At 40.2% G+C, this 22,188-nt stretch overlaps 1 protein-coding gene across 8 annotated transcripts in view; it reads right to left on the reverse strand.

Moving 5' to 3' along the window:
* Positions 1-22,188, reverse strand: part of pou2f1b (POU class 2 homeobox 1b) — a 199,436-nt gene that overhangs the window by 19,082 nt on the left and 158,166 nt on the right. For 7 of the 8 annotated variants that reach the window (XM_072585323.1, XM_072585321.1, XM_072585326.1 and 4 more), the window contains 3 exons: positions 21,149-21,257; positions 14,120-14,498; positions 5,810-5,898 (listed from right to left, as the gene is read on the reverse strand). In XM_072585323.1, the coding sequence (XP_072441424.1) occupies positions 5,810-5,898; positions 14,120-14,498; positions 21,149-21,257 (577 nt within the window). Of the gene's footprint in view, positions 1-4,413; positions 4,525-5,809; positions 5,899-14,119; positions 14,499-21,148; positions 21,258-22,188 lie in introns of all 8 variants that reach the window. The other variant, XM_072585327.1, reaches the window with a different exon arrangement.

A 22,188-nucleotide genomic window follows, 5' to 3' on the forward strand; every position in this document is an offset into this window, starting at 1 on the left:
AATGAGAACGAGAATCCAGAGGAAGTCTATTCCTGTTACGATGAAAGGAAAGGCTGGTAGATATAGGGAATGCTGGATGACTAAAAAAATTGAGGGTTTGGTTAAGTAAAAGAAGCAAGCATACGTAAAGGTATAGACAGGATAGATCGAGTGAATCCTTAGAGTGTAAAGGCAGTGGGGGTATACTCAAGAGGGAAATCAGGAGGGCAAAAAGTGGACATGAGATAGCTTTGGCAAATAGAATTAAGGAGAATCCAAAGTGTTTTTACTACATTAAGGACAAAAGGGCAACAGGGAGAGAACAGGACCCCTCAAAAGATCAGCAAGGCAGCCTTTGTGTGGAGCCACAGAAAATGGGGGAGACACTAAACCAGTATTTTGCATCAGTATTTACTGTGGAAAAGGATATGGAAGGTGTGAGATGTGCTGAACCTCAGGTTAAACCACCAAGAGTTGTATCTGACAATTAGGGAGCGCCGAATGATCTAGGAAGATTAAGATGACTTTTTTAAAAAGTTTTATTGAAGTAACAAAAAGAATTGATGAGGGCAGAGCAGGAGATGTGATCTATATGGACCTCAGTAAGGCGTTCAACAAGGTTCCCATGGGAGACTGATTAGCAAGGTTAGATCTCATGGAATATAGGGAGAACTAGCCATTTGGATACAGAACTGGCACAAAGGTAGAAGACAGAGGGTGGTGATGGAGGGTTGTTTTTCAGACTGGAGGCCTGTGACCAGTGGAGTGCCACAAGGATCGGTGCTGGGTCCTCTACTTTTAGACATTGAACATAAATGATTTGGATGCGAGCATAACAGGTACAGTTAGTAAGTTTGCAGAAGACAACAAAATTGGAGGTGTAATGGACAGCGAAGAGGGTTACCTCAGATTACAACAGGATCTTGACCAGATGGGCAAATGGGCTGAGAAGAGGCAGATGGAGTTTAATTCAGATAAATGTGAGGTGCTGCATTTTGGGAAAGCAAATCTTAGCAGGACTTATACACTTAATGGTAAGATCCTAGGGAGTGTTGCTGAACAAAGAGACGTTGGAGTGCAGGTTCACAGCTCGTTGAAAGTGGCGTCGCAGGTGGATAGAATAGTGAAGAAAGCGTTTGGTATGCTTTTTTTTGGGAGATCATGTTGCGGCTGTTGGAATATTGCGTGCAATTCTGGTCTCCTTCCTATCGAAAAGATGTTGTGAAACTTGAAAGGGTTCAGGTAAGATTTACAAGAATGTTGCCAGGGTTGGAGGATTTAAGCTATAGGGAGAGGCTGAACAGGCTGGGGCTGTTTTCCCTGGAGCGTCGAAGGCTGAGGGGTGACCTTATAGAGGTTTGCAAAATTATAAAGGGGCATGGATAGGGTAAATATACAAAAGTCTTTTCCCTGGGGTCGGGCAGTCCTGAACTAGAGGGCATAGGTTTAGGGTGAGAGGGGAAAGATATAAAAGAGACCTAAGGGGCAACTTTTTCACACAGAGGGTGGTATGTGTATGGAATGAGCTGCCAGAGGAAATGGTGGAGGCTGGTACAATTGCAACATTTAAGAGGCATTTGGATGGGTATATGAATATGAAAGGTTTGGAGGGATATGGACCGGGTGCTAGTCGTTGGGACTAGATTGGGTTGGGATATCTGATCAGCATGGATGGGTTGGACCGAAGGGTCTGTTTCCATGTTGTACATCTCTATGACTCTATAAGAATAGATTTTTTTTTTAAAGTGAAGATACTTTAGGGGAGATTTAATTCAGACTATTAAAATCCTGGAGGACCCAGACTGGACAGGAAGGAACAGCTTCCTTCAGAGAGAGCAATAATAAGGGAAAATACATTGAAAGTGAGTGACAGAAAGTGTCTGTTTCCATGCTGTATATCTCTATGACTCTTTGAAAAGAGCTGGAACAAAAAGGGTTCCACATACAATTTTTCAGAATGAGAATGTAATGGAAAAATAATTTTAACATAACTAAATGTAAGATATTACGATTTTAGCACAAAAAAAGGAGGTTGCTAATTATAGTAAGAATTAAAATAGAATAATGGAACAAAGTGATCTAAGAGTACCATACACAAATCACTAATGATAGTCACACAAGTTAACGATTATCTGGGGTCTTAGGGCTTATTTTTAGACAGATAGAATTAAGTAGGTATGCTAAAACCATATTGAGCTTTGGTTAAACCATACCTGGAGTATAATTCTAGTCACTATATCATAAAGAGGATATAGAGACAGGGATCAAGATGAAAAAAAAGTAGAGAATTACATTAGAAATGATAGATAATATATATCAGGATAAGATGGATTGTCTTTAAATAGATGAGGGGTGACTTAGTGGAAATCTACAAAAATCATTAAAGGTTTTGAGAACAGACACTTTGGAGAGTAGAAGACTTCCATTTCTGAAAAGCAGGGCCAAAGGCCACAAATATAGCAATCACCCAAAAGGAAAATCAAATATGGAAATTAGAATAAAACTGTTTATACAGAGATTGGTGAGAATGTGGAACCCACTATCATAGGGAGTTGGATTGAATATTATTGATGAAGTAAGGGGAGACTGCATAACCACAAGAGAGTAGAAAATACTGGTATCAGTTGAGTAAAAGAGGGAGGAACACCAATGTAGCCTGGTTGGATCAACTAGCCTGCTTCTGTGCTGTGTAATATCACAAATAGGCAGATGTAGCTAGAATCCATGGTTGTTTTCCAAATGGAAGGCATTGCCAAGTGATTAAAAGCAACAGCAGAATGCATCAACAGGACTGGGCAGTTGATGTGGACTGGCAAGACCTCAACTGCTGAAAATGTGTTGCTGGAAAAGTGCAGCAGGTCAGGCAGCATCCAAGGAGCAGGAGAATCGACGTTTCGGACATGAGCCCTTCTTCAGGAGAGAACATGGAGAGAAATGACACCCATGGTGACAAGGCGATTGTTAGGGCCAGGGATTTTAAATTGGTCGAAGGCATTAGATGAGTCATAGATACAGTGTAAGTGACACTCTTTGAAATAACAGCTTGATGTTCAGGGGCCCAGTGACGTGCCTGAGAGTTGGATGTTCAATCTCTTCCAGACACCTTTGAAATTCCTTGTTGCAGAGAGCTGCCAGGACAGAATCAGTGTGTATACTTAAGATTGAGATAGATTCTTGACCAGTAGGGGAACCAAGGGGACGGGGTAAGGGCAAGAAAGTGCATGTGAGGAATATCATATCAGACATGATTCTATTGAATGGCAGAGGAGGACAGAGGTAGTGAATAGCCTATTCGTGTTCCTATTTCTTATAAACTTATAGAAGGTCATTTTGCCAAACTAAAGCACCAACCTTGTTGGCTGGCTTCATGACAATGTTAGGTTTAAACCCGAGTGAATGGAATGCTCTACATTCAGAGGGGACTGTTTAGAGGAAGGGAAAGAGCAGAAAATTGTGATGTCTGATATTATGGAGCATCTCTCTATAAAAATGTCTTGGGGGAGAAGGTAATTCTTGACGAAAGAAGTGGACTTGGAGACAAAAGCCACCAAGGAAGTGCATAGCTTCTGCCCAAATTCATTACAGAGGGACTGGAAGAGGTGAAGCTGGGACTGAACCATTCAGGTTCAGACAGGGTTGGATCAGAGGAGACAGACAAAACACCACAAGGATTAAGATTTGAAAAGGTGCAAGGGGAAATAAAAGCAGAATATAAATCTGGATGGGGCTGAAGGGAACGGAGATCCAGAAATTGTTCAAGTCTTTTCATAAATGGGCAAAAGAAGTCTTTTTCTCAAATCATTTTATACATGATTAAGACAATACATTTTCTTTTAAGGGAAATACCACAAAAATGTTCCAAATGCCAAGATAAACTAAGTGGCTTTGTACGTATAGTCTATATAAATGAGCAAGATATGATTTCACACATTAGTTTGCACAAAATTAAGCCCCACTGTAGATGAATAGGGTAATTTCCCTCTCTTTTCATGTCCTTGTACTCAGTGTCAGATTTGTCACCAGGAAGACCACCGTACAGGAGCTAACCTGCACCCTACATGGAGGGAGAGGAGTGTCAGATTTCAAATTAAGGTTGTTATTTCTATTTTTCCCAATTTTTATCTCAACCGTTGCAGTAAATTATAATTCAATGGTTAAAGTGACTAGAGACAAACAAACATTTAGTTTCAGAGTAAGAATGTAACAAACAGTATAAAGAGTGGACATGTGGGTCTGCAAGCCTGCAGTGACGTTCAATAAGATTCTGGTTGACACTTGACTTCACTTCATGTCTAATGCTGAACATATAACACAAAATCCACAGTGGTTTAAGGTAATGGTTCACCACCAATTTCTCAAGGGCAATTTGGGATGAGCAATAAATACTGTTTTGACAGTATGCCTACATCTCTCAAAAGAAATAAAAAAAATTACCTCCTCAAACTCCCTCAGCAGAACCTGATTCCTTGTTCTACTTAGGTTGCTGGTTCCGACATGGTCCATGATAATTGGATCCTCCCCCTCCCACTCCAAAAGCTTCTCTAGCTGCAAAAAGATTTGCCCTGGCATCAGGCAGGCAACACAACTTTGGAACTGCCCAAGTATAGTAATTACTCCTAACTATACTACACCCTACCAATACCACATTAGTTTCCATTTCCCTCAGTTGAAAGGCCTTTTGTATCAGTGTTGTGGTTGTTTAACTCATCCAACACCCAATTTGCCCTCATCCATGCTGGCAGCAAGAAGCTTGCACCTGTTCAATAACGGTAAAGGCAGAGGCTCCTCTGGCATTGCACTTGGTGCATTCTTGCTGCCTAACTTGCCTGTACATGACCAGTAAACAGATTTGTGCTAGTTCTTAATGTTAGTGGTATGTGGGGCTGTATCCTGAGGGAAAATGACCACATAATTCTATCTCTCCAGGATATCTTGCAATGTCTGGACTTTGAATTCCAATCCAACAATTCAAACTGATGTTTTCCCAAATATAGTGTTCTCTAAAAACCACCAAATGCTGCACATCTGGCATATCACAAGCACTTCAATTTTTATTCCTGCAAATAGATATATTTCAATTCAGCTTATTGCTTTCAAACCATTTACTAATGTGACTGAAGGTATAGGTAAAGCAGATCAAATATTTACCTGTATCATGAACCACAACAAGTATTGGAGGTAAAAAAGCATCTTTTCTGTCCCTCTCTATATCAAATTCCCATTCTTGTCAAATTTTGAACTTTGACACTGTTTGTAATGCACTTAATTTATGACTACTTAAAGTACTGGAAAATAATATCTGATTATGAATTTTAGCAGAAAATGGACTTGAAACATTCAGAGGTTTCTGAATATCTATTTGGATCAGTCTTCTAAGAAAGTCTGCAATACTTGGCTGTCTCTTTCCAGAATATCAAAGACTTTGTCATTTTACACCAGTTTTGGGCCACATCAGATTAATATAATACTTCCACTAATCCATTGAAAAGTTTCATCAGGCAATGAAAGGAAGGAACAATCTCATGTGATTATTATAAAAAGTAGAACTAGTTTTCGAGTGGCAAATAATTTTGTCTCTTTCTAACTTCATAAGTGTTATACAACATGAATATAAATACTGAAAGCAATTTTTCCAACAAAGTAATGAGATGTTTACTTGACTTTTAAAGTATATTAAGATATTCATTAAAACTAAAGCATCTTGGAGCAGTAAAACACTGAGTACATCATTCTTTCATCAACTTGAAAAGCATAGGCTAGTGCACATTCTATGAAAAGCTCTTCTAGTCTGATAGGAGGCAGTGGATATAAAGATACTACATTTACTGACCTTGAATGGTTGCCAGTGTGCTATTACTCATTAATGCTGGACCAAGAGCACCACCAAGACTCCCTGGATTCAGACTTAGTAAGGCACCTCTGCAAAGATGAAAAACTTTACTTTAGATTTATTTTATTAAAATAATTTTTCTGGAAAATATTTATATGCCTTGCACTGCATAACAGTAAAAAATATCAGAATACAATAGAAATTATCAACTTATTATTGCTGGCAACAAGAAGGAAGTTCATTGAATATTTTAAAGGCTTTGATAAATAATTTAGCAACCACTTACAATTTCTAGTACTGTCATGATTTTCTCTACTTTTTCCAGCACTCTCAAACTATTGATGCTCTTTATTCATTCAACAGATGTGAATTGTCACTGGCAAGGGCAGAAATTATTGCTTATCCTGACTTGTCCTCAAGTGGTGGTGAGCCATCTCTTGAAGTACTTCAGTCATGTGCTATTCTCATGTCAAATCCAGTTCCTAGATCATTGCTGCATACCTTGTTGATCATATTTTCCTCATAGGTTTTGCAATAGCTCTGATGCAAATAGCTTGAAATGCAGTAGCTGAATTTAAAGGCCAGTTAAAGGTTAAATGCATTGCTAAGGACCTGGAAACCTCAATTGTTTGTCTGGGGTGAGGATGGTATAGAGTCATAGAGACTGACAGCATGGAGACAGGCACTTTGGTCCAAACTGGTCCATGCTGACCAAAATGTCCATCCAAACTAACCCTGTTTCCCTGCACTTGGCCCACATCCTTCTAAACCTTTCCTATCCATGTATTTGTCCAAATGCCTTTTAAATGTTGTTAATGTACCCGTCTCAACCACTTCCGCTGGCAGCTCATTCCATTTGCAAACTACCCTCTATGTAAAAAAGTTATTCTTTCTCCTCTAACCTGAAACTGATGCCCTCCAGTCTTTGATTCCCCAACCCTGGGAAAAAGACTGAGTTCATTCACCCTATCCACCATCTCATGATCTTATTCACTTTGGTGAGAACTCTTAAAGGACATTGGTGAACCAAAGGAGGTTTTATAATAATTTGATAGAATCAAAATCACCATGAATCACACTACATTTGTCATTCATGACTAATTAATTTACTGAATTTAAATTCGTCAGCTTCCATAGTGGGATTTAAACTCACGCCTCTGAATGATTTATCCAAACATCTGGATTACCTATCTTGTAACAAGGTTACCATGCTGCCATAGCCTTATAATGATGGTAACAATTCTTATGTTTAAAAATTAAATAGAATTATTCACTAAGTTTCAGAGCACAACCTCTTGACCAATTATCCTGACTTCACTCCAGAAGCTAGACGGCACTTCCAAAAGTTCAACCATGCCACTGAATAAACCCAAATATGCATGCAACAACAACCAAAAAGTTACAGAAATTAGACATACACCAGGCACTATGGCCCTGTCCCAGATACATTTAGAAACTTGACAGCTGGAAGGTGATGGCGTCAGCTCACTTCAAGAATGGTGAAGTTTCACCTTTGATGAATCGCCTCAAATACTGCCCGCATGCCCTGAAACACCAACTATACAAGATGAAGAACAGTTTGCTCTCATGTCAACATTACATAACTTCACTGAATGGGCCCAAATAAATGCAAAAACGAAATATTAAATATACTGGTGATCTGAAATAGTAGCCGAAAATTCTGGAATCACACAGTGGTTCTGATAGTACCTGTGAAGTTAATGAGACTGATTTCATATTTGTTTACCAGGTCTATCTTCTACTGATGAAGGCACATAAAATAGATTGTGAGACTAGCCCAGTCACCTCTGACCTCATCCTGAGAACACGCTTGGTGGGCACGGAAATCAGTTACCTGGCTGCCATATTTAACTGAACAATTAAAGGTCAAGTAACCTTGTTAAGAAGCCTATTTGACATGAATTATACAGTGCCCATGCTACAGTATGAACAGTCCAGGCAGATGGGTGGGAGTGACCAGATCATTTTCAAAGATCTCTGTGAATGAACGCGTGAAGGAAGGGGAAGGCCTCTAAGATGTCATTCACTCTTTCCTCCTGCACTGAAAGCCTTTGGATCTGGCCTCCCATTCCCTCTTCTACCTCCCTGGCTCTGGGATCCCTTGTTTGCCCAAAAGACCCAGCAACTACTTCCTAATTTTCTTCAGGCTTCTTGTAGCTACTCCCACTATTGAGTTCTGGCACTACAGGGAATGGCAGAACTGCTGGACAACCATATTGGTGTCCTACAGGGTTCAGTGTTGGGGCCGTAGATGTTCATTTATATATTATTGATCTGGTGAGGGGACTGGGGTCTGGTGAAGTTCTCCGATGATACGAAGTTAAGCGGACAAACAGGTAGTTCTGAGGAGGTGGGGAGGCTGGAGAATGATTTAGACAGATTAGGAGAGTGGTCCAAGAAATGGCTGATGAAATTCAGCATGAGCAAATGTGAGGCCTTGCAATTTGGAAAAAAGAATACACGCATGGACTATTTTCTAAATGGTGAGAAAATTCATAGAGCCAAAGTACAAAGGGATCTGGGAGTGCTAGTCCAGGATTCTCTGAAGGTTGACTTGCAGGTTGAGTCTGTGGGTAAGAAAGCAAATGTGATGTTGTCATTTATCTCAAGAGGGTTGGAATGTAAAAGCAGTGATGTGCTACTGAGACTTTATAAAGCTCTGGTCAGGCTCCATTTAGAATACGGTGTCCAATTCTGGTCCCTACACCTCAGAAAGGACATACTGGCACTGGAGTGTGTCCAGCAGAGATTCACACGGATGATCCCTGGATAGATAAGCCTAACATAAGATGAACGGCTGAGGATCCTGGGATTGTATTCATTAGAGTTCAGAAGATTGAGGGGAGATCTAATAGAAACTTACAAGATAATGCATGGCTTAGAAAGGGTGGACGCTGGGAATTTGTTTCTGTTAGGCGGGTATACTAGGATTAGAGGGGGTCAATTTCTTCAGCTAGAGTGTGGTGGGCCTGTGGAATTCATTGTCATGGAGCGCAGTGGAGACCGAGACATTAAATGCCTTTAGGGCAGAGATTAATAAATTCGTGATCTCCCAAGGAATTAAGGGCTACAGGGAGTGTGTGGGTAAGTGGCGTTGAAATGCCCATTAGCCATGATTGAATGGTGGAGTGGACTCGATGGGCTGAATGGTCTTATATTAACAACAGTGGATCTTACTCCCAAATGGAGCAGCAGTCCGCCCGCAGTGGATTTTCAAGGAGTGTATTGCCTTTCAGCTAACTTTTCTTCATGAGCCAAGCAGTCCATGCACCCTGTTTGTAAAATTCTGCCCAACATTTCAGGTCTGTTATCTTTCATCAAAACTGAGCAAAGCTACAAACACAATAACTTTATAGGTTGGAAAGCTTAATAGGTTCGAAGAATAACAACAGTGAAATCTATGATTGGGTGGAGGGAAGGAAAAATTAAATGACAGAATATTTCAGAGTAGAAAAACAAAGGGAATGGCAACGATACAAGTAAACATATCAAAGATGTGCACAGAGGAACGTAAATGCCAAAGTAGCAACCAAAAGCAAATTAGCAGAATTGAAAACAAAAGAGAATAATTAGAAAAAAAATACAAAACTAAATGGAAATAGAGGTTATGATCTGACTGTAAAATGTCTAGTTGAAAGATGAGTTACTGTTCCTCAAATTTGCATTGAGATTCATTCAAACATTGCAGTAAGCCAACAATGGAAAAAGTCAACATGTAACTGAGGCAAAGAAATAAAATGACAGGCAACAGGAAGCTCAGGATCATGCATGCATACTGAATGCAAGTGTTCTATAATTGCCCAGTCTGCTCTTGGTCTTCTGAAAGTAGATGGCATGAATTCTCCCATTGTCATTGTTAGGACCCTGAACCATGTGCATCCTATTTCATGTCCCTCTCGGAGAAACATAATTGGAGTTCTCAAGTCCTTACTTTTCAGTCTTTTATCCTTCATCCTAACTTCCTTTTTTGTTTGCTTAAGCACTTCTAACTTTTCTCAATTCTGGTTAAAGGTCACAGACTTGAAATGTTGACTCCCTCTCTTGACATAACTGCTGCAAGATCTGCGGAGTGTTTCCAATATTCTGTTTTAACTGCTAATTGATACCACTTTCTTTAGTGAGAAATGGTCAGAATTATGGTGAGGAGTCTCATCTTGAAATCAATAGCTGAAAGCTTTTACAGTCATAGAGATGTACAGCACGGAAACAAACTTTTCGGTCCAACTCATTCATGCTGACCAGACATCCCAACCTAATCTAGACCCATTTGCCAGTACTTGGCCCATATCCTTCCAAATCCTTCCTATTCATATACCCATCCATATGCCTTTTAAATGTTGCAATTGTACCAGCCTCCATCACTCCCTCTGGCAGTTCATTCCATACACACACCACCCTCTGCGTGAAAATGTTGCCCCTTAGGTCCCTTTTATATCTTTTCCCTCTTACCCTAAACCTATGCCCTCTAGTTCTGGACTCTCTCTCAACCCAGGGAAAAGATCTTGTCTATTTACCCTAACCATGCCCTTCATGATTTTATAAACCTCTGCAAGGTTACCCCTCAGTCTGCGACGCTCCAGGGAAAACAGCCTCAGCCTATTCAGCCTCTTCCAATAACTCAAACACACTTACCCTGGCAAAATCCTTGTAAATCCTTTCTGAACCATTTCAAGTTTCACAACATCCTTCCTATAGGAGGGAGACCAGAATTGCACACAATATTCCAAAAGTGCCCTAACCAATGTCCTATACAGCTGCAACATGACTTCCTGTTACGGCACAGGTAAACCACCCTGCTTAATTTAAATCATCAACACAGAAAAGATTTATCCCATGCAGTAATGTGAAAATTCGAGACACCAAGAACTATCCCAAAAGTCACTATTTTTAAAGTAAAGATTAACAACTTTATTTTTTAAAAGTATATCAGAGAATACTTGACTAACAACTACTTACAACTCCTTCCTCTAACCTGTCTTTTACCTTAACCTTCTACAACACTAGTCCAATAAAACCACGGATTAGGATTTACCAATAATTCAAATTTCAAAACCAGCCAGCTGTTGAATTTTCTCTTTGTATTTTCCTCTGTCTTCTTTTCTTCTTAGGGATTATATTTCACAGGCCACTAATCAATAAAGATACCTTTAAGAGAGTTATTTTTCAGGCAGTCTGTACATGCTGGTGGCTTGGCAGTTCTCCTTCATTTGTTCACGGTTTTCCGGTCTTATGTGCCCAAAGCATCAGATTGTGCGATTGGTATTTAATATTATCAATATGCTAAATTCAAACTTGTTTGGAGTTTGCTATTTTTTGTGGTATAATTTAAACTGATGGGCCTAATTACACTAGCTGCTGGACGAAAAAGGTTCCATTGTATATTGTTCAGAACGCTTGGTGCTGTCAGGTAGTTCTGATAGCTTTTAACTTTCTTAAAGGTACAGTACACTTCTACACCTCCATAACATCTCCTAATTTCTAAGATCAGTGCTCTGACCAATAAAAGAAAGAATACTAAATGCCTTCTTTTTAAATATAGCATTTAGATTACATTACATTACAGTGTGGAAACAGGCCCTTCGGCCCAACAAGTCCACACCGACTCGCCGAAGCTTAACCCACCCATACCCCTACATTTTCCCCTTACCTAACACTACGGACAATTTAGCATGGCCAATTCACCTGACCTACACATCTTTGGACTGTGGGAGGAAACCGGAGCACCCGGAGGAAACCCACGCAGACATGGGGAGAACGTGCAAACTCCACACAGTCAGTTGCCTGAGGCGCGAATTGAACCCGGGTCTCTGGCGCTGTGAGGCAGCAGTGCTAACCACTGTGCCACCGTGCCGCCCATTCTACAAGAATAGAAACAATTAACCAAAAATGAATTTTTTTTTAAGAAAGGAATTCCTTTGGAAATTTATTTGAAGTTTGAAAATATATACAAAAAGTGGACACCACTGTCAATGAAAGAAAATGATAAATGTCAGGAAGGAGTGAGGAAAATAAGGGTGATATCAAATTGGAAGAATAATTGGAAGTGCTGAGGTAGTTAAAATTTGATTAAAGGAAGCAATGAAACAATGGAATTCTCAATATTTATTTTAAGAAATGCAGTAAATCCTAAATTTTTAAAAGATTATTGATTTAAAGGGTAATCAAAAGCTTTAAAATTAAGACAAATTTCACATTTTGATCTTTTTATCATAAGGTTGTTATTTTAAGTTAAGCTACTTGGGAGTTACTCTTAACATTCCATTTTATTTCTTCTTGCGTCCCAGAAAAAGTACAATGGCTTGTGCATTTCACATTCTGAGACTGTTTATAACCTATGCTGTAGCTCACTTGTCAAAACAGTGGCACCTTTTTTACAATGATTTTTATCCCTACAAAAATTAGAATGCCCAGAGTCAATGTACAGTGAAGAGCTCATAACGTCTGTTCAATCAACAATTCCCCTACCTCAAGACTGTGGTCCAGATTTTCACCATGTCTGAGCCATTTGAAATCCGAAGTCCTTCCCCCCCAAAGCTGGTGCTTCCTATTTTTGCAGAGGATTGAGACAGGGATGCATGGTATGTTTGCTCATGCGTGGCTCACTGAGGCAGCTGGCCATTTAAATATTCAGCTGCCTCTACTCAAATCTGATTGTGGGGTGCCTGCTGTCTGGAACAAGTAAAAGCAATTCTCAGTGCATTTCTTTATCTTTGCATGGCCTGGATATCCATTTGAAGAGCTGAAGTAATGGTGTGGTTATGATTCCAGGAGACCTTGGGGATGAATTTCAGGAATACTTTAGGGTTAGAGCCAGGTATCCTTTCAAGGGAAAGAGGCAATAGCAAGTGTTCTTTGAGATTGTTCCACAGAGGAATTGTGTGTAACAAAATACATATATCCCTTGGAACTTCCAACCCGTCTAGAAGTGTCAAACTCTCCAACAGCATCAAGTAGTGACACAATTTGTCAAAATGTTTTTTTTTAAAAAGGGACTGCTTTTCTTGAAAAAGTGCAATCTGCATTATAGAACCTAAGTAATACGTCTTTATGTATTCTCATATGTACTTGGGTCCTTGGTGATACGAGATAAGTTGGCATGTTAGGAAAAGGTGGTGCATGGAACTAAGCACTAAATTAGTGCTGGGAGCACAATGGTCCATGGTGAATGGGTGAAAGGACATAGGGTAGCATAGGAAGTATGTGGAGTTATTGAGAATGAATAGAGGGGTCTAGGTGCCATGAGCTGGCATTGAGGGGCATGGGGTAGATGTAGATGTGGTTGGGACTAACAGAGGTGAGAGCAGTGAGGGACGGATGAACATTTATTGTTTTATTATAAATTTTTGATCACAGTACTGGTACCCGCTTTCTGTTCTGCCCACCTCGAACTGGGAGCCTCCTCAACTCTTGCCAAGTCACCTGGTTCAACTTCTAATCTGGTCTGCCCCACCGAGTAGCCATTATTTTAATGTTCAGTTTGCGGTCCCTGGATTTCTCCTGTCTCTTTGTACTCAACTAGGGAACGAAAATCAATGTGTATGTCTCAAGTTTTGAGCAGGCATTTAAAGTACATCAAAATACATCATTGTATCTGTCACTGGAAAATATTGTGGCATGATGCAACTTGACCTTTGATCATAGGGTCCTGAATTTAAGTAAAATGCCAAAGCCTACTGTGAAGGCCAGCAGGAAATTGAATTTTGCAAATAATTTTTTTTGATGAACTTCACATAAGCATTGAGCACTGAAACTTTCGGAGAAATCTGAAACGACTCGTTTGCTGCTGCGAGGAAAAAATAAGATATGCTTTGGGCAAATCCATATAACCTCTTGCTCCCATCCTTCCAATGTTTGTCTGACTTTTTTTAAAAACTCATTCGAAGTCCAAATATCAGCCCTGATGTTCCCCCCAAATCTATATAATCACACCTTTCATATGGAAAATATCAAGTGACTGTCCATGGTCAAATGTCTTGAACAGAGAATGCCTGAGGTGATTCTCCCTCAAAGAAAGATGATGCAAAGCATTTAAATGTATGTGAAGGCTGAAAAAGTGATGAAAGATCATTTCACATCTCACATAAAAATATAACACCTTATTTATCAAAACTTTTATTTGAGAGGGTAAGGTCTTAATTTTCCATGGTACTTGAGTAATTCAATTCCTTCACTGTGCACATTAAGTCTTTATTTGATGACTTAATACGAAACTTTATATTGTAAAAAATACACATTCATAAATAAACCAAAATTATAATCCACCAGTGGTAGAATGGAGTGAAAACTTACCCAGCTGCAAATTGAGGGGCTGACATTAAGCTAGGATTGGCTAGTCCTGCAGCAGCAGCCATGGCAGCTAGGCCTGGATTGGTGGCAAGACCAGCACCAGTGGATACCTGTGCAGCTGCTGCTTGCAGCGCAGTGGCACCTGTCTGCAGTCCAGATGCTGACACCGTGATTTGGCTTGTGCACAGAGGGTTTACTAAGCCAGTTGAGGTTGACTGTGTGGTATTTGCATCACTGCTGCTAGATGACTCAGTCACTGAAATGGACGCTGACGGTGAAGGGGTTAGAGATGGAGAAGTGACCGATGACGTAGAAACTGCAGAAGATAAGCCGGTGATTACAGATGCCACGTTTGTAGGAGCTGTCCCTGATGCAGTTGTACCTGGGCAGTTAAAGAGAGTTTGAAATTTTAATATAAATTACACATCCTATTTCACATATTATAATAACATTTTGAAACTGATTCACAGAATAACAAAGTGAAGAGGTGAGGAAACAATGTTCTCTTTACAAAGAAACAATAGAAAATTATTGTGATGTCCAATTTCATACTAATTTGAATGGAGCATATTTAAAGGAACACATGAGAAAAGGCAGCAAGGATTAAGCTGACCATGATAAATACTAAATTGTAACTGTGCTGTCAAACATAATAAAACAACTGTGCCTTCCTTCTCTGAACGACAAGAGTACATTGTCTAACATTTCACACTTGAGGATGACAGAAATAATCAATTATAATTCCATACATTATAAGTTATTAATTTCAGTGAATCAAGCACTATGATTAATTTCTCAATGGATGTATCTGAAACAGAAGTTGATTTCAACTTGCATGAAACTTTGGTTAAATTAACCTGGATGTATGGTGTTCAGTTCTGGTGTCTAGATTACAAAAAGGGTACAGAAGATATCGGAGGAAGTGCAAGAACCATTCACATGGATATACTAACCAGAAAAGAATGAATAGGCTGAAAGCTCTTTTCTCCAAAAAAAAGAGAAAGCTGTGATGTTGCCTGATTGAAATCTTTACTACAATGGAAAAATTTTACTGATTAGATGTAGAGAAGGTGTTTGTTCTTCTATCAGATACAACAGTCATTCAAAAATCTAATAAACTCAGGAAAATCTTCTTTACTGTAAATGTGGCAGAAATGTGGAGTATACAAGACGACTTTGAGCAAATAGCTCAATGATTTAAGGAAAAGGATAAGCAGGAGGGAGAAATGTATACATAGATATGACTTGTTCAGATGAAATGGGATGGGGAAGGTTTAGGTCAGTTCTAGATGCTGGCACAGGCCAGTTGGACCAAATGGATTTCTGTACAATACTATTCTAACTATTAGAGGAAAGCCTGAGTGTCAGAAATGCTACATTACCTCATCTCTTTTTAACCTCAAAATTAAGAATGATTATACCAAAGTGGGTATTATTTTTGGTCAAATATTATCAACTGTTAGGTCCTACCAGCAATATTCAGTGACAGTGAACCAACCGGATTCAGTATGGCAACTGAAGATAAATCAACATTCATAAGCTAACTTAATAGAAAGCTACTATAGATCCCAGATAATTTAACTGGTTAGGCAGAAACCAGCTGAGTAATAATGCAAGGCAGGTTCCTAGCAGGTTTCGTGCTCAGGTTTCAACTTCTGAGATTGCTACTCAATACTCACTGGAAACTTGCCTAAATAAGAGTGTGGACGAATGATAAGTGTTATTGGTGAAATATTTGCTGCTAATCATTATCTAGGTTGACATGAAGAAAGACCATAAGACAGGAGCAAAACCTAGGCCATTCAGCCCATCAGGTCTGCTCCACCATTCAAATCATGGCTGATACGTTTCTCTTCTCCATTCTCCTGCCTTCTCCCTGCAACCCTTGATCCCCATCACAATCAAGAACCTATCTATCTCAATCTTCAATACATTCAATGATCTGGCCTGCATAGCCTTCTGTGGCAGTGAATTCCATAGATTCACCACTTCTAGCTGAAGAAGTTTCTCCTTATCTCTATTCCAGAAAGACTTCCACCTATTCTAAGGACCCTTGGGTCCTAGTCTCTCCTACCAATGGAAGCATCTTCCCAACATTCACTCTGATCTGGTCATTCAATATTCTCTAAGTTTCAATTAGATCCCCCCTTACCATTCTCAACTTCATCAAGTATAGATGCAGAGTCCTCATATGTTAATCTTTCAATCCTGGGACTATTCTCGTAAACCTCCTCTGAACATGCTCCAGGGTCAGTACATCCTTCTGAGATATGGGGCCCAAAACTGCACACATTACTCCAAACGTGCCTGACCAGAGCCTTCTAGATCCTCAGAAATATGTCCCTGCTTTTATATTCAAGTCCTCTCAAAACAGGTGCCATCACTGAATTTGCATTCCTAACTACTGACTTAACCTGCAAGTTTACCTCAAAACAATCCTGGACTAGATCTCCCAAGTCTCTTTGCACTTCAGACTTCTGAATTTTCTTCCTATTTAGAAAACAGTCAAAGCCTCTATTCTTCTTAACAAAGTGCACAACCTCACACTTTCCAATGTTGTACTCCATCTGCCACTTCTTTGCCAACTCTCTTAACCTGTCCAAATCCTTCTGCAGCCTCCCTGCCTCCTCAATGCTACCTGTCCCTCTACCTATCTTTGTATTGTCTGCGAACTTAGCCAGAATGCTTTCAGTTCCTTCATCTAGATTGTTAATGTAAACAGTGAAAAGTTGTGGTCCCAACACTGAACCTTACAGAATACCACTTGTACCACTAGGCTACCAGAATATTACTAGGCTAATTGGTCTGTAATTTTCCATCTTTTGCCCAATTCCCTTTTTGAACATGGGTGTCATGTTAGCGATTTTCCAGTCCTCTGGAACCCTCCCTGATTCTAGGGATTCATGAAAGATCACTGCTAACGCCTCCAATATATCTTCAGCTATTGCCTTAGAACTCTGAGGTGTAGTCCATCTGGTCCACTTTCAGGCCATTCAGTTTTTCTAGTATCTTCTCGTTGGTGATGGCCTTCATACTCTATCCCCTCACTCTCTTGAATTTTTGGGATATTACTTGCGTCTTCCACCATGAAGACTGACGCCAAATAATTGTTTAGTTCTTCAGACATTTCCTTTTTCCCCACTACTATCTCTAAAGTAGCCCAATGTCCACTTTTATCTCTTACATATCTAAAGAAATTCTTACAGTCTTCCTTTATATTACTGGCTAACTTACCCTCATATTTCATTTTTTCCCTCCTTATTCATTTTTCTATTGCCGTGTTGGTCTTTGTCAGCTTCCCACTGCCCTTTGCCACATCATATGCTTTATCTTTTGACTTCCCTAGTCAGCCATGGTTGCCTCATCCTCCCTTTACCATATCTTTTTTTTCCCAAGGGATGAATCTCTGCTCTGTCTCCTGAATTACTCCCAGAAACTCCTGCCATTGCTGTTTCACTGTCTTTCCTGCGAGGCTCCTCTCCCTGTCAATTTTACCCAGCTCCTCCCTCATGACTCCGTAGTTGCCTTTATTCAGTTGTAATACAGTTACCTCTGATTCAAGGAATCAAGGAATTAAGGGCTACAGGGAGAATGCGGGTAAGTGGAGTTGAAATGCCCATCAGCCATGATCGAATGGCAGAGTGGACTCGATGGGCCGAATGGCCTTATTTCCACTCCTATGTCTTATGGCCTTATTATGGTCTTATGGATTCTATCTTCTCCTCTCAAACTGCAGAGTAAATTCAATCATATTATGACCACTGCTTCCTAAGGGTTCCTACACCTTAAATTCCCTTATCAAGTCTGCCTCATGCACAATACTGAATTCAGTATTGCCTGTTCCTCAGTGGGATCCACCACAAGCTGCTCCAAAAAGCCATCTCACAGACATTCCACAAATTCCTTTTCTTGCAATCCACTATCAACCTGAGTTTCCCAGTCCACCTGCATATTGAAATCCCCATGATCACTGTGATTTTGCCTTTCCTACACATCTTTTCTATCTCCTGGTGTATTTTGCGCCTCAGCTCCTGATGACTGTTTGTAGGCCTATACACAAGTCCAGCTATAATTTTTTTTAACCTTTCCAGTTTCTCAATTCTACCCATATAGATTTTACACCATCTGATCCTACTTCATTTCTTATTATCGATTAAATTCATTTCTTATTAATAAGGCAACCCCCCTCTCCTCTGCCCACCTATCTTTTCGACAGGATGTATATCCTTGAATATTTAGCTCCTAATCCTGATCTCTATACAGCCACTTCTCCTTAATGCCCACGTCATACCTGCCAATTTTGATCTGCACCACAAGCTCATTTACCTTATTCCTAAAACTGCGTGCATTGAGATATAACACCTTCAGTCCTGTATTACCCGTCCCTCTTCTCATTGTCATTGCCAGTAAACTACTGGCACTGCTCAGCACAGAGAGGAGTGAATTAGAGGGGAAGGAGTTTGGGAAAATTAGTCACCAGTGGGTTTGCATGTGGGAAATCTAAAACAAAGGGAAACCAAGATGACGTAGTTAGGGTAGCTGTTGTAAGTCATGAGCTTATGTAAGGAGTAGTCCAGCCTAGCACATTGGCAGCAGAATAGCGAAAGGAATGACAGGGGGATTTGGAGGGTACAGACCCTGATGCACTTGGTGACTATAAACAAAGGAATGTATGATCAGGCGAAATGCTTACTTAGTACTGAATTATGAGATTCAGCAAAAGGTGCTTTAACAATCTGAATAATTGATATTGGTTAAAATGTCATCAGATTTGGTTGTAGATGCCTTTGGTGAATCAGCATGAATGTCAGCAGATTGGACGCTATTGTGTTATCATTATTTCAGACTATAAGAGATAAGGGATAAAAAGGGTTGCAAATGAAAAATGAAAACACATATAATTATGAAGTGACCAGTGTCCATCACTTTCAGAGCTGGGAATTGGTTTAATTGCAAGTAATTATAGCAACTCAACGTACTCTGTATTGTAAAGTAAAAAGGTAAAGTCATAGAGATGTACAGCATGGAAACAGACCTCTTGGTCCAACTTGTCCATGCCGACCAGATATCCCAAACTAATCTAGTCCCATCTGCCAGCACCCAGCCTGTATCCCTCCAAACCCTTCCTATTCATATACCCATCCAAATGCCTCTTAAATGTTGCAATTGGACCAGCCTCCACCACTTCCTCTGGCAGCTCATTCCATACACATACCAGCCTCCACGTGAAAAAGTTGCCCCTTAGGTCTCTTTTATATCTTTCCCCTCTCACCCTAAACTTATGCCCTCTAGTTCTGGACTCCCCGACCCCAGGGAAAAGACTTTGCCTATTTATCCCATCCATGCCCCTCAATTTTGTAAACCTCTATAAGCTCACCCCTCAGCCTTCGACGCTCCAGGGAAAACAGCCCCAGCCTGTTCAGCCTCTCCCTATAGCTCAAATTCTCCAACCCTGATAACATTCTTCTAAATCTTTTCTGAACCCTTTCAAGTTTCACAACATCTTTCCGATAGGAAGGAGACCAGAACTGCACGCAATATTCCAACAGTGGCCTAACCATTGTCCTGTACAGCCGCAACGTGACCTTCCAACTCCTGTACTCAATACTCTGCCCAATAAAAGAAAGCATACCAAACACCTTCTTCACTATCCTATCTACCTGCGACTCCACTTTCAAGGGGCTATGAACCTTCACTCCAACGTCTCATTGTTCAGCAACACTCCCTAGGACCTTAACATTAAGTGTATAAGTCCTGCTAAGATTTGCTTTCCCAAAATGCAGCACCTCACATTTATCTGAATTTAACTCCATCCGCCACTTCTCAGCCCATTGGGTCAAGATTTTGTTGTAATCTGAGGTAACCCTCTTCGCTGTCCACTACACCTCCAATTTTGGTGTCTTCTGCAAACTTACTAACTGTACCTCTTACGCTCGCATCCAAATCATTTATGTAAATGACAAAAAGTAGAGGACCCAGCACCGTTCCTTGTGGCACTCCACTGGTCACAGGCCTTCAGTCTGAAAAACAACCCTCCACCACCACCCTCTGTCTTCTACCTTTGAGCCAGTTCTGTATCCAAATGGCTATTTCTCTCTGTATTCCATGAGATCTAACCTTGCTAATCAGACTCCCATGGGGAACCTTGTCGAACGCCTGACTGAAGTCCATATAGATCACATCTACTGCTCTGCCCTCATCAATTCTCTTCAATACTTCTTCAATAAAACTTTAAAAAAAAAAGTCATCTTACTCTTCCGAGATCATTCGGCGCTCCCTAATTATCAGATACAACTCTTGGTGGTTTAACCAGAGGATCAGCACATCTCACACAAGGCGATAAAGTGTTAACCTCGGCCTGTGCAAGAATTGAACCTATAACTGTTGGGATCACACTGTATTGCGAACTGCTCATCCAGAAGAAAGTGAGGACTGCAGATGCTGGAGAGTCAGAGTTGAAAAGTGTGGCGCTGGAAAAGCACAGCAGGTCAAGTAGCATTTGAGAAGCAGAAGCCTTGCCTTGGATGCTGCCTGACCTGCTGCGCTTTTCCAGCACCACACCTTGCGAAACTGGCCATCCAGCCAACTGAGCTGACCAACTCCCTCTTATTGTTGTATTGTGACACTACACTACACTTATGTTCAACATAAGCTTTACTGTGCTGGTGTCAATAATATGCCTTGTCCATCCTCAGTATGGCATCAATAGTTCCACTGCAGACAGCATAAGCCCTTTACCATTTCTCTTTTTGGTCATTGTCAAATGTTTTGCAGATTGGAGACCTCAATTTCACTCAGATTAGGGTGCACTGTATTTGGAAGAGCACTCACACCGCAAAGTCCATGTTAATGGACCTGTTCATTCCCTTGATTAATGGCAAGAAATAATGTTGTAATACACTATGCCATTTAGTATCAAGGAAGTAAAACCATTAATTGTCTCTGTATGAAATGGATTTAAAATGATTGACGGTTATATAATATTTGTGCAAGCTGCGCCACATAATATATTAATTAGCATCAAATTCTTACCTGAAATGCTGAAGTTGGTCACACCAGCACTGGATGCAGGCATCTGCATTGCATTTACAGCCAGAGTAGTCGGTGTACTACTCGTCACGAGGTTACTAGTGCTGGCCACCTATTAATAAAAACATGTTGTAATCCAGTCACATAGCAACATTCTGAAACACTAAGCTGTAGGGCACATACAAGCATATGGTAAAAAATCCTAATTAATAATTATTTATTCATATTCACGCAAATCTTCTTAAACCATTTCATTGGCAATTTCTGTTTTACAAAATACAGGGGAATAAAGTAATTTTACATGCAAAATCCTGAATTTCACAATCCTGTAGTTGTATGTAGGTCAATTAAGGAGTGAGACAAAAATTAAACATTTTTATTTATGGTACATTGTTTTATAATTCTCTCTTCTGAGAAGGGAGATACTTAACAGACCAATATCTAGATATTAAATTAGGTAGCAAATCGCTTCCAGATTTTTATGCGGATTTTATTGTAAATCCATTGCTTAGCACATACACCAGTTCCACTTTTTCCTTATCAATCGTTTCCCTGTCCAGAAGCCCACTTTTCATCAAGAATGAACCCAACTCTTTTTTTCAAACATATAAAACCAGCTAGTTCAGAAACCTTATGGAACAGGTGGGAAATGAACTCAGATTTTCTGCTCCAGAGGTAGGGAAACTACCACTCTGCCACAACACACAATGTTGCCCAAGAACCCAGTTCTTAAAAAAATACTGAATTAACTAATTATCAAGTAACAAATTACAAGCACTACCCATCAAAGGCAGCATAACTAGAAGAAAAATGAAAGAACGATAAGAAAAGGAGGAGCTAAATCAAAATAAAGTTGGAGGGGGAGAGAATGTAGTCCAGTCTGTGGTGCCCACCTCCGGCTAAAGGCTTTGAATATGTTCTGGGCACTGTGTGCTCCCTCTCCATGGACACCCAGACATAAATGGAGTCACAGCAGCTGGAACTATGACTCCCACTGCCTGGAGCAACTGATGGTTATCTTAGCCAGGCTCAGGATATAAAAC

The sequence above is a fragment of the Chiloscyllium punctatum genome, chromosome 15, assembly GCF_047496795.1.
Source record: "Chiloscyllium punctatum isolate Juve2018m chromosome 15, sChiPun1.3, whole genome shotgun sequence".
Taxonomy (NCBI): domain Eukaryota; kingdom Metazoa; phylum Chordata; class Chondrichthyes; order Orectolobiformes; family Hemiscylliidae; genus Chiloscyllium; species Chiloscyllium punctatum.